At 38.2% G+C, this 14,151-nt stretch overlaps 2 protein-coding genes across 2 annotated transcripts in view; both read right to left on the bottom strand.

The window, feature by feature from the left end:
* Positions 1 to 14,151, bottom strand: part of LOC137246283 (senecionine N-oxygenase-like) — a 339,460-nt gene that overhangs the window by 95,767 nt on the left and 229,542 nt on the right. The window lies entirely within an intron of this gene.
* LOC137243450 (RNA/RNP complex-1-interacting phosphatase homolog) overlaps positions 5,223 to 14,151 on the bottom strand; it is a 33,599-nt gene continuing 24,670 nt past the window's right edge. Inside the window, exons 6-8 of the mRNA XM_067771241.1 lie at positions 6,256 to 6,363; positions 5,725 to 6,165; positions 5,223 to 5,653 (exon numbers count right to left, since the gene is read on the bottom strand). Coding sequence (XP_067627342.1) covers positions 5,454 to 5,653; positions 5,725 to 6,165; positions 6,256 to 6,363 — 749 coding nt within the window. The 3' untranslated portion in view covers positions 5,223 to 5,453. The remainder of the gene's footprint in view (positions 5,654 to 5,724; positions 6,166 to 6,255; positions 6,364 to 14,151) is intronic.

Consider the following 14,151-nt stretch of genomic DNA (forward strand, 5'->3'; position numbering starts at 1 on the left):
GTATGCCTGTCGTAAGAGGCGACAAAAATACCATATTAAAGGGGCTGTGTAGTGCAACCCTTCAGGTTGCCAGCGCAATATATAGCTTATCCAAACCCAATCGTCAACCTCACCTATCCGAGGCGAATCCTGTTTCACTGGCGAAGCTCTGGCGACCCCAAGCTCCTCATGGAACTTGGAGGTGGGGAGGGAGGGATGGCGTGAAGGTTTAATGTGGCCACATAAATCGTTCCCGGGATGGTCGGACTAGCACCTTAATGGTGCTGTGTTACCGGAGCTTACCGGACTTATATCCGGCAAAGGACCGTCACATCGATAACACTCCCCAAAGCCTTCGGGGAGCAACCTTATCGCTACAACAACAACAACCGCGCGTATGTCTCTATCGTACGATGCTGCCTTGAAATCATCTGCCCAAATCACAGCTCCGTACAGAATGATCGACCTCAGAACACTAGCCAACAGCTGTCTACATCGTGGATTTGACCTCTTGGCATTTAGCATTATCATTGTAATCGCTCCGCTTGTTTTGTTGGCTCTTACAAGTATAGAGGACTAAGTAAGCATTCATTTGCCGATGTACTATGTTTCTTTCCAGTTTAAAAATTAGTCCAGAATTAGGCCCACAAGCTTTGCACTTGAAATTGCACTACAAGAAATATCCAAAAAAGGGAAATTTTGAAATATGTATTTACACACACAATAATGTATATAAATTTATTAAACGTTAAGTTTTCTCACGTTCTTTAGTTCACGCTCGATCCTTCACTTTATCTCTCCCACCATTTTTTTAACACACACATTACGTTATTCACTTACATACATGTACCTGGAAATGTGATCAAATAATATGTACATAGCGGTTGCCGTGGTGTGTTGGTAGCGTGCTCCGCCTATCAGACCGAAGATGCTGGGTTCACGTCCCGGGCAAAGCAATATCAAAATTTTAGAAACAAGATTTTCAATTAGAAGAAAATGTTTCTAATTGGGGTGGCCCCTCGGCAGTGTTTAGCAAGCACTCCGAGTATATTTCTGCCATGAAAACTTCTCAGTGAAAACTCATCTGCCTTGCAGATGCCGTTCGGAATCGGCATTAAACAAGTAGGTCCCGTCCCGTCAATTTGTAGGAAAAACTAAAAAGGAGCACGACGCAAATTGGAAGAGAAGCTCGGCCTAAAATCTTTTCGGAGGTTATCGCGCCTTACTAATATTTATTTATTTATATGTACATATGTATGTGTATATGTACATCTGCATATGTAGTGCGTCATATCTTTCATACCCGACGGCCTCAAAACAAAAGCACTTAAGTTGACAACCAATTAAAATCCATTTGCGACATGCACAGGTAGAAAATCAGATTCTTTCGCCAATTCTTGACATGTTGTGATGCATCTTCTTATCAGCAGTTAAATATCTTATTCACAGCGGCACACATTACCTTTGTGAATCGCTTAAGGATCAGCAGAGATCGTGTGAAGATACAATTACATGCAACTTAAGGCTAGTACTTTCCCGGAATCGTTCCAGCTCGTTTATCAAACATATGTCACTTAGATGCCTAGAGGATACAAAGACGCGACCAAGCAACTTCCACTTACCACAGAGCAAACTCTCCTTACACTGTCGATCGCTGTACTTCGGCTGTTTTTTTTTTCGCATTTAGCGCACTTGATCAGTTCATTATAACTTCGTCATGGTGGCCAAGTGTCATATTAGCATATGAAAATATCTACAGACATACATACATATGCATAGGAGAGTATACTTTTACTTGAATTCTACATATTCTACTTAACACTTTTCAGTTTTCGTAATTTTTTTTTTTCGTTAACAATTCGCCGCTCATCAGCTTATCGTATCGATGATCTTGTTTCGCGCTAAAGTGTTGCGCTGCGCAAGCGTGACTTGATCTATACGAAGGTGCATATTTTTGCTTATTTTATTGTACATATATGAATATGTTAAGCAAAATATGAGCTATGTTGCTGTGTCAAATTGCCGTCGCATTACTGTGACAACGACAAATTGGTGGTAATTACAACAAAACAAGTTACCTACATGAATTTTATCGCGATCATTGATAAGCATCTTGTTATGCATCGAGTAGTGTCATATATGAACTTGGTCAGTGGAACGATTGAGCTTAAAAAGGTTTGCAGATAAATATGATATTTTCATATATTTTTCATGTACTTAATGTGTGAGGGGGATATGCAATGCAGAGTTTATATACAAAGACTTTATATTGGTCGGTGTACATTTCTGCGGCCAGGACGATCTTAGCGTTAAATGAGTTTTAGTTTAGCGCCTATTTTAAGGGTCGAACCACACTTTAGTCGAAGCAAAACTACATACTTTTAAATGGTCAAGAAACCCAAACATGAATGGCGCCTAAGAAAAAACTGATGCAATAGAGACGTGCAACTCGATGGCTGGTATGTGGATATGACACATTTCACTTCTCATACGAAAAAATTACTTTTTTTCTGAGTATTGAATCAAACCAACTTCTTTTTTTCTTTTTTCGAAGATATTCTCAAAAATATCGGTATTGGCTTTCGAGTTTCGAAATTGTACTATTCTCAATATTTTTTATATATTTTATTTTATTTATTTATTTCAAGCTTATATAAAGGATCAAAAAACAGATTTGCGTGGTTCTGCCCTAACCTCAAAACCTGTAGAAAAAAATCACTGGCGATTAAGCGTGTTTGAGGTTAAGATCAAACTGTGACCCGCTTAGTCAATCATGAAAGCGGAATCGTACTCAGCGCATCAAAATGCGTGGAAACCTATGTGTCGCATTACGATATTTAGGTTGTGTAGCTGTGTAAATTGTCACTTAATTTTTTCGACGATCTGCACTTTTATCTATATCATAATATCCGTGATTGTATGGCGCGTTACGTAAAAACATGGGTTTCGAATCATAACATGCGTGATCGTACTACTTTATTAGTATTCGGCATGATGTTGTTGTTGTTGTTGTGTTAACAGTGCTTCGCCCATTCAATGGGTGCGACCGCGAATTGTCATCAAAGTCCTCTAACGGAAGTCTAAGGAAACTAGCAGTTTCAACAGGGGCGGACCATAGCAAGATTTGTGTTAGAGGCATAAGTTCCACATTCCACAATTGAAAAGTTAGTTGATGTCATGTGGGGACTCATCGCATACAGGAGTAAAGTTTAACCTGCTACAGTATCCAGAACGAAGTTGATATACGTGTACGAGTAATTAAACGGAATCTCTAAATTTTTTGGCGTTTCTACAATCAATTCCTGACTACAGAAATGATGCCTGCCCAGCATTAAGCGGACCACGGCAGCGCTTTCTGGGTGCTCCATTTCTTGATAATCTGAAGCAGGTTGTGGAGCATGACGTCAAGGACCTGATAGCTTTCATCAGGTCCTCAAAATGGTTTGAAGAGGAAAGGTAACGGTATCACAACGGGCCTAATACTACTGGCCTAAGTGTGCCCTCGGCCAGCCACCTCAACCTAACCTAACCTACAACCAATTCGACATTTGTATATCTATTATGACTTTAAAATATGTTCCAACGTACTTTTGGCCGTAAATAGAGCAATTCAATCAAAATAAAACGATATTTATGTGCTATCGTATGTTATGTTATGTGCGGCGGCCACCGTGGTGTAATGGTAGCGTGCTCCTCCTACCACAACGTATGCCCTTGGTTCACACCCCGAGCAAAGCAACATCAAAATTTTAGAAATAAGGTTTTTCAATTAGAAGAAAAATTTTCTAAGCGGGGTCGCCCCTCGGCAAGCGCTCCGGGTGTATTTCTGCCATGAAAAGCTCTCAGTGAAAACTCATCTACCTTGCAGATGCCGTTCGGAGTCGGCATAAAACATGTAGGTCCAGTCCGGCTAATTTATAGGGAAAAATCAAGAGGAGCACGACGGAAATTGGAAGAGAAGCTCGGCCTTAGATCTCTTCAGAGGTTATCGCGCCTTACATTTATTTTTTTTTTTATGTTATAATCCCATTTAACCTATACAACTGACGTGTCACGTAGTTTTCTTTCGTATCGTATTCGATCGTGTGTGATCGTGCGTTACGATTGGGACCCAGGCTAGCTTTGAAAAAAAAAGGAATAACCATTGATAAGTTAACAATCTCTTTAAAAAACATTGGATGTTCTAATACCGAGCCAAGTGTTGTACAGCGTTAGCACAAAACGTGAACATCAAATTTTAAAAAAGGACTTTTTTTAAACTTTCCTATGAATCCTTATAAGTTAAACCTCACATTTTCTACGAAATCAGCAATTCACTATTTTTATACAACAAAGCTTGTCATTTATTAAATGAATATTAAGAGGGATTTTAGTTGTTAATTTTATAAAACAAGTTTTAGTTTATTCTAAAGACTGAGGTTTGTTTATAAAATAAATTTAAATCAAAAATATAAACCAATATTTAAAGCGAATTCATACAATGCGTTGTTAAGCCAAGGGTTGGTCAAAAGGTGCAGTACAGCGACAGAGCGGTCTACAAAGCACTGTTACTTCAACAGCACCTGCTCAAAAAGCCCAAGAGATTTCTTTTACAACAGCAAAACAATTAAATCTACAATCTACATCACTAAGTTATCCCATCACTAAGGCGATGCTAAGGCCATGCCAAGCAGTATTTACGTTAATAATCAAATCAAGTATACACATATATAAGGCAGCCCAGAGAGATGTCACACACAGATGCATTTAACTTTACGCCTATGTGGGCGCGAGAGACTGTAAACTACAAACATTCACATCAATAATTCAATCTTTATGTATCTACATAAACGAATAATAATTGCGTCTACACATATGTACCATGTACGAATGCGAGCAGCGGAGAGTCAATGCGCAAACACATGCATATATCTGAGAAGTTTGAGAGCTACTGGAGTAGTAGATTCTGGAAGCGCCTAAAAGATGTATAAAATTGTGCAATTTTAGTTATAGCTGAGAAGTTTGAGAGCTCATGGACAATGCTAGTAGATTCTGGAAAAATGCGAACGAGGAAACCAAAGGGTATAAAAGGCAACAGATGTAGAGGCGCTGCAATTCAGTTTGAGTTGAGCTATCGATCAGTTTGATTAAGCACGCGATCTGGCGGCCAATAGTAGTTTCATTTGAGTTATCAATCAGTTTGGTTATTAAGCCAGCGAGTAGCAAAGTATACGTGTGATTGTGAAGTACTTTAATAAAGGCCATTTTCCCATTTTTCAATATTGGAGTTATTTATTCAACAGTTTAGTGATTCGAACTTAGCAAAAGGGCAAATAAGAGGATTTGCAGCAAATTCGTTACAATATGTACTTATGCATATAAGTCAGTGTTTTTCTCACATGTTTTTATGTACATAATTACTCAATGTTTGGGCATTTTAAAATATGTTTTACAAATTAAATTCTAAACAAACCCAAATTAAGATCATATGAATACTATATGCGCCTATCTAACTGATATCTGTTAAAATTTCTTTTACCACTGTTACCATCATGATTGGATGCACGATTTTGCCTTTGATACGTTTTACTACGAAAAGGCCGGTCTAAACGCGCCTGCGCATCATAAGCATCACTTGCATTCGTCAATTGATTGTGGTGATTGTTATGGTGATAGGGATATGAATTTCCACCGCCTATAATTTTGAAAAATTTTATTATTTTTTTTTTTTTTTGTTGTGTTTTAAATAATATTTAATACAATTACCCCTTGAACGTCTACTAGTTGTATTTACAAATCTTCTATTATAATTGCTACTATTATTCGTCGCCATTTCACTATTAAACCTATTGCCCGCAAATTCATGCGCTGGTGCTGGTGTTAATGCAGCTCCATCTGTATGTGTGTAACGTTGACGTTGCGCATTCGCTTCATCACGAAATCGGTTAAACCTGTTACGTTTATCGACCACATTTGGTGGTGGTGGTGGTGGTGGTATTTTACGTTCCGGTCGTGCCCGCCGCGAGAAGGGCTCATTATTGAATGTTGACCTTGTCAACGATGGCACAAAATGTGAACTGTCTGCAGTGTCATTCCTTTGCTTTATAGGTCTGGAATTTCGGTTGCGTTTGAAAGCATTTCTTAAGTTATTCAATGATTGCAAGTAGTTTTCTCGTTCAATGTTATGCCCACGCGCTATTGAGAAATCTAGTTTATGAAATTATGAAATAATGATTTTTTTTTTTTCAAATCTACAGTGGTTTTGAAAAAACAGTTTCAAAAAATAAATCGACTTACTAGCTATCGCCTCTTCCGGCTTCATATTAAGCTCAGAGATCATGTAATTGCATATAAGATAACCAGTGCGGTTTACACCATGAGTACAATGTACACCAATGAGTTTATCTGAAATAGGAGAAAATTAAAAAATTGTTTAGAAAAATTTTTAACAGAACTCTAATATCTTATAACTTTAAACGAGCAATTCTTGTATATTTGTATAGCCGAACGATCTCGGAAACGGCTTAACCGATTTAAATGAAATTTGGCACAGAGATAATGTATCACCTTCTAAGACTTTCTACCTAGGTATTGCCACTCAGAATGTTTCACAAGGTTGCCACCTATTCGAAATTAAAAAAAATTGCATGATATATGCCGATATGGGTATCAAACGAAAGGTATTTCACTCCGCATTACAATAGCGACATTTTTGAGTAGGGTTGCCATTTAGGGTTGCCACCTATTCGAAATTTAAAAAAAATTACATGGGATATGCCGTTATGGGTATCAAACGAAAGGTATTTCACTCCGCATTAGAATAGGGAAATTTTTGAGTAGGGTTGCCATTTAGGGTTGCCACCTAATCGAAATTTAAAAAAAATTCCATGATATATGCCGATATGGGTATCAAACGAAATGTATTTCACTCCGCATTACAATAGCGACATTTTTGAGTAGGGTTGCCATCTATTCGAAATTAAGAAAAAATTGCATGAGATATGCCGATATGGGTATCAAACGAAAGGTATTTCACTCCGCGTTACAATAGGGACATTTTTGAGTAGGGTTGGCTCCTATTCGAAATTTAAAAAAATTGCATAAAATATGCCGATATGGGTATCAAACGAAAGGTATTTCACTCCGCATTACAATAGAGAAATTTTTGAGTAGGGTTGCCATTTAGGGTTGCGGTAGTTAGACGAAATAGTACTCTACTTACTCATATTCTATTAAAGCTTTAAAGGAGAAGGTTAAAGTTAAAAATCTTACACGTGATTCGCCCTAATTTTCTTAATTTCACACACGCTAATAAAATTTAAATGCAATCTCAAGGCACCGTGGCAAATTCTAGCAAAATATATTTAAATATATATTTTTGGCAAATGCGAAATGAACAATTGCAATTTCTCACAGATTACTATTAGAAAGATTTCTCACCATAGCGAAAAGATATCTCACCATGGTAATTTGCTACCGTTGAAAACTAGAGGCATATGTTCAATTTGAAAAGGACATCTAGCCATTTAACTACTTACCAACAGATGGCGCTTAGGGAAGTAAGTTGACATTTAAACTGACTGATGGTTGTCATTCGTGAAATTTACAAGTTTTTGGAATGTAATAAAATTGTGGGACTTTCATAGTGTATAACTAAAAAAAATTTTTGAAATTAATAATTCGGCGCATGAAGATACTCGACCTAAATAACTTAGTTCTCGATTTCACTAATTGTCATAACAATCCCTTATACTATAGGCTGGAATTACCCATTTCAAATTTTTCATTCCATTTTGCGGTTAGTGTTTGATATGTTTTTGAAATCTATTTTTAAGGAAATCAAATATTGGCAAGTAAAAATATATAATATATGTATGTACATATAAAAAAAGTTGAGTTTGATTAATGATGACATGTAGAACAAAGTATGTTATGCGGCATACTCGAAGATTGCCGAGCAAAGCTCGGTCGCCCAGGTACTAAAATTATTTGAAAAGCAAATCGTTTGTTATGAACTGATTATGTTCGACAAAATACTGAGAAACTTAAATAACAGGTGTATCATCGACAACAACCTACACATAAGGGGAGAGACTCGAATTCAGTTGTTGTATTGTCGTGCTAGCAGCATTCTTAAGTTCGAGCTCGTAACCAATTATAACTAAAAGACTGCTTGAGCATGGAAAACTATGAACGAAATTCGGTTCTTTTAATAGCGATACAATAATAAAGTCACTTAATATATAACAAGTAAGGAAGGCTAAGTTCGGGTGTAACCGAACATTACATACTCAGTTGAGAGCTATGGAGACAAAATAAGGAAAATCACCATGTAGGAAAATGAACCTAGGGTAACCCTGGAATGTGGTTGTATGACATGTGTATCAAATGGAAGGTATTAAAGAGTATTTTAAGAGAGAGTATGCCATGGTTCTATGGATGGACGCCATTTAGGGATATCGCCATAAAGGTGGGCCAGGGCTGACTCTAGAATTTGTTTGTACGATATGGGTATCAAATGAAAGGTGTTACTGAGCATTTTAAGAGGGAGTGGGCATTAGGTCTATAGGTGGACGCCTTTTCGAGATATCGCCATTAGGGTGGGCCAGGGGTGACTCTAGAATATGTTTGTATGATATGGGTATCAAATGAAAGATGGTAATGAGTATTTTAAAAGAGAGTAATCCTTAGTTCTATATGTGGACGCCTTTTCGAGATATCGCCATAAAGGTGGACCAAGGGTGACTCTAGAATGTTTGTACGATATGGGTATCAAACGAAAGGTGTTACTGAGCATTTTAAGAGGGAGTGGGCATGAGGTCTATAGGTGGACGCCTTTTCGAGATATCGTCATTAGGGTGGGCCAGGGGTGACTCTAGAATGTGTTTGTACGATATGGGTATCAAACGAAAGGCGTTACTGAGCATTTTAAGAGGGAGTGGGCATTAGGTCTATAGGTGGACGCCTTTTCGAGATATCGCCATTAGGGTGGGCCAGGGGTGACTCTAGAATGTTTGTACGATATGGGTATCAAATGAAAGGTGGTAATGAGTATTTTAAAAGGTAATGGGTTTTACTTCTATAGGTGGACGCCGTTTCGAGATATCGCCATAAAGGTGGACCAGGGGTGTCTCTAGAATGTGTTTGTACGATATGGGAATCAAATGAAAGGTGTTACTGAGCATTTTAAGAGGGAGTGGGCATTAGGTCTATCGGTGGACGCCTTTTCGAAATGTCGCCATTAGGGTGGGCCAGGGGTGACTCTAGAATATGTTTGTATGATATGGGTATCAAATGAAAGATGGTAATGAGTATTTTAAAAGGGAGTAATCCTTAGTTCTATATGTGGACGCCTTTTCGAGATATCGCCATAAAGGTGGGCCAGGGGTGACTCTAGAATGTGTTTGTACGATATGGGTATCAAACGAAAGGTGTTACTGAGCATTTTAAGAGGGAGCGGACATTAGGTCTATAGGTGGACGCCTTTTCGAGATATCGCCATTAGGGTGGGCCAGGGGTGACTCTAGAATGTGTTTGTACGATATGGATATCAAATTAAAGGTTTTAAAAGCGAGTGGCCCTTAGATGTATATGTGAAGGCGTTCTCGCGATATCGACCAAAATGTGGACCAGTGATCCAGAAAATCATCTGTCGGGTACTGCTAATTTATTTATATATGCAATACCACTAACAGTATTCCTGCCAAGATTCCAAGGGCTGTTGATTTCGCCTTGTAGAACTTTTTCATTTTCTTCTACTTAATATGGTAGGTGTCACACCCATTTTACAAAGTTTTTTCCAAAGTTATATTTTGCGTCAATAAACCAATCCAGTTACAATGTTTCATCCCTTTTTTCGTATTATGGCATTTTTTTCATTTTTCGTAATTTTCGATATCGATAAAGTGGGCGTGGTTATGGTCGGATTTCGGCAATTTTTTATACCAAGATAAAGTGAGTTCAGATAAGTACGTGGGCTAAGTTTAGTGAAGATATATCGGTTTTTGTTCAAGTTATTGTGTTAACGGCCGAGCGGAAGGACAGACGGTGGACTGTGTATAAAAACTGGGCGTGGCTTCCACCGATTTCGCCCATTTTCACAGAGAACAGTTACCGTCATAGAATCTATGCCCCTACCAAATTTGAGAAGGATTGGTAAATTTTTGTTCGACTTATGGCATTAAAAGGATTCTAGACAAACTAAATGAAAATGGGCAAAGCCACGCCCATTTTGAAATTTTCTTTTATTTTTGTATTTTGTTGCATCATATCATTACTGGAGCTGAATTTTGACTTAATTTACTTATATACAGTAAAGATATTAAATTTTTTGTTAAAATTTGAATTTTAAAAAAAATTTTTTAAAAAGTGGGCGTGTTCTTCATCCAATTTTGCTAATTTTTATTTAGAACATATATAGTAATAGTTGGAAATTTCATCATGATATCTTCAACGACTGCCAAATGACAGCTTGCAAAACTTTTAAATTACCTTCTTGTAAAAGTGGGAGGTGCCACGCCCATTGTCCAAAATCTTACTAATTTTCTATTCTGCGTCATAACGTTAACCCATCTACCAAGTTTCATCGCTTTAACCGCCTTTGGCAATGAATTATCGCATTTTTTCGGTTTTTCGAAATTTTCGATATCGAAAAAGTGGGCGTGGTTATAGTCCGATATCGTTCATTTTAAATAGCGATCTGAGATGAGTGCCCAGGAATCTACATACCAAATTTCATCAAGATACCTCAAAATTTACTCAAGTTATCGTGTTAACGGACAGACGGACGGACGGACGGACGGACATGGCTCAATCAAATTTTTTTTCGATACTGATGATTTTGATATATGGAAGTATATATCTATCTCGATTCCTTTATACCTGTACAACCAACCGTTATCCAATCAAAGTTAATATACTCTGTGAGCTCTGCTCAACTGAGTATAAAAATATTTTACAGAATAGAAGTGTGACATACATAACGAATCGTACGACGCAACAAGGCTAGACTAAGATAAGTTATGTGAACTGCAAAACGGAGGGGCCCACTAAACTGCCGAACTCATGTGGTACCACTAAAAGAGACAGAGCCTTTTTTCGTTTAGACATGCCATCTTAACCAATTTGACCGTCTACTGTATCGAAGAATGTTTTCACATTTTAGCAGACTCCAGCTTTGAGAAACAGTTCGCAAAGTACTTGTTGAGACATTTCATACTTTTCCCGGTCGGAGCAGGACGTCTATGAATGCGTCCACCATGTGCGTTTCGTTAATATTCTAACCAATGATCATAAGAACACGATTAAAATTAGGACCCTAGTTCGGTTCTCATTAATGCGGAGCCTATATTGTCTAGACACCTGGGCATGTGAGTTCCAGCACCCAGCTTACATTCACTTTCTCATTGAAATACATGAGCCAGTATTTGTGCGCAGCAAGAGGAGATGCTAAATGTATTACTTAACTGTTTTATCTTTGTATTATCGAAACGTAAAGGCCGAATTAAAATGAAAGAAAACACCATTGCTGGACGAAATCGCTAAGAGACGATTCGTTAATATCAGTTTGCATTCGCAATACAGAATGATGCCCTTAGTAAAGCTTCTCTGTGAAATTGTTATAAGATATTAGTCAGCCAACGAGCGCTTTTTTGGATGTTAATATGTCGCGGCTTGTCTGGGCCAAACTTATCGGCCTGCAATATCGTGAGGCCCCACGAGTTTAAGTTGGGAAACTGATGGCACAATTCACTAGTTTCTCTGCACGAAGATGTCAATTTGTCCGTCCGCCCATCAAAGCAGTCGGCCTTACTACTAATGTTGTTGTTGTTGTAGCGATAAAGTTTCTCCCAGAAGGCTTTGGGGAGTGTTATCGATGTGATGGTCCTTTGCCGGATACAGATCCGGTACGCTCCGGTAACACAGCACCATTAAGGAGCTAGCCCGACCATCTCGGGAACAATTTATATAGACACATTAAACCTTCAGGCCATCCCTCCCTCCCCACCCCCAAGTTCCATGAGGAGCTTGGGGTCTGTTAGTGAAACAGGATACGCCGCGGATAGGTGAGGTTGACAATTGGGTTTGGAGAAGCTATATATTGCGCTGGCAACCTGAAAGGGTTGCGCTACACAGCCCCTTGAATCTGGTATTTTGGTCGCCTCTTACCACAGGCATACCTACCGCGGGTATATTCTGACCCCCTAACCCTTATCATAATCGCCGTTAAAGCGAGTTTTTGTTCACTGCACTATCTTTATATCTGCGTAAAGCTCATACAGCCTATAATTATATCTCATTCGATACTCGCCGTCAGCATCATGGACAGGACCATGCATCTTCCGGAGAACTTTTATCTCGAGCACTCCAAGTGTTATCTCATCTTCTCTCGACTCTGTTCATGTTTCTGAGACATACATCAGGACAGGTATGATGCGCTACTTATAGAACGTGATTTTTGTTTCTCGAGATTGCCTATTCACTCCAAGGTAGCGCTTGTTGGCAAAAGTTATTCTCCCTTTGGTTTCTAAGCTAGAATTATTTTTGCAGTTATGATGGTTCCACAATAAACGAAATCCTTCACAGTCTCAAATTTAAAGCCGTCAACAGTCACAATAGACCATCTGAAAATTGTTACAGACACAGATATGTATGTTCTATTAATCGCGTAAACTAAGCATGGCCTTCTTTAATGACATACAAAACCTGTTAAAATAATGAAGACGAAATCATATAAAAAACAGATTGCAGACAAAGTCAGTATGGCTTGTGCTAAACTACTGGGATTTTAATACCGAAATATGCCAAATGCATACTTAATCTACATACATACATATGTAATGTGTAAATTAAACAAAGTAAATGTTATTTGCAGTAAAAATACTAACAAAAGCTGTAGAGCGCACAAGTAAATGTTGAAGTGATTTAAAGAAATTGACCGCACAAATTTAATTTACAAAACCTAACCGCAAAAATATGTCAACTCCCACACTCGCTGAGTTCCAAATTAAACATTTGGTCTGCGCAGCAGTGCCACCAAAGCCAATGCCGACCGACGGTATTGCTGTAGATGAAAAAAGTAAATAACTGTGTAGCCGTGGGACACACGGATTTCCAAAGACAGCAGGAATGTGTTGAACGCTTTGAAAGCCAAAGCCAAGAAAGAAGCAGCTCCAACAAAAACAAATTTAGTCATTGTAGGAAAATCACAGCAACTAAGGAGGCAATTATGATGCGACACAAAAACAACACATACACACTGTTTAACATGAGCAATAAATTTTGAAAAACATGTCAGCGCAACAGCAGCATTTGTGCAGCTAAAACAGAGCGAGTGCTATGCGCATGCGCAGTTTACACGAAATTCGTCATGTTTGCATAGCTTGAACTAATATGCAACGAGCCAAAAGAAAACATGTAAGGAAGGCTAAGTTCGGGTGTAACCGAACAATACATACTCAGCTGAGAGCTTTGGAGATAAAATAAAGGAAAATCACCATGTAGAAAAATGAACCTAGGGTAACCCTGGAAGGTGTTTGTATGACATGGGTATCAAATGGAAGGTATTAAAGAGTATTTTAAAAGGGATTGGGCCTTAGTTCTATAGCTGGACGCCTTTTCGAGATATCGCCATTAAGGTGGACCAGGGGTGACTCTATAATGTGATCGTACAATATTGGTATGAAATTAAAGGTATTAATGAGGGTTTTAAAATGGAGTGGGCCTTAGTTCTATAGGTGGACGCCTTTTCGAGATATCGACCAAAATGTGGACCAGGGTCACCCAGAACATCATCTGTCGGGTACCGCTAATTTATTTATATATGTAATACCACGAACAGTATTCCTGCCATGATTCCAAGGGCTCTTGATTTCGCCCTGCAGAACTTTTTCATTTTCTTCTACTTAATGTGGTAGGTGTCACACCCATTTTACAAAGTGTTTCCAAAGTTATATTTTGCGTCAAAAAACCAATCCAATCACCATGTTTCATCTCTTTTTTCGTATTTGGTTTAGAACTATGGCATTTTTTTCATTTTTCGAAATTTTCGATATCGAAAAAGTGGGCGTGGTCATAGTTGGATTTCGCCCATTTTTAATACCAATATACTAATATACTAATTTAATTTGATTAATCTAATTTATTATTATTATAAATTTTCAATTTTTATAGCTCATGCTATTCATGACTAGC

The sequence above is a fragment of the Eurosta solidaginis genome, chromosome 3 (assembly GCF_040869045.1).
Source record: "Eurosta solidaginis isolate ZX-2024a chromosome 3, ASM4086904v1, whole genome shotgun sequence".
In the NCBI taxonomy this organism is placed as follows: Eukaryota; Metazoa; Arthropoda; class Insecta; order Diptera; family Tephritidae; genus Eurosta; species Eurosta solidaginis.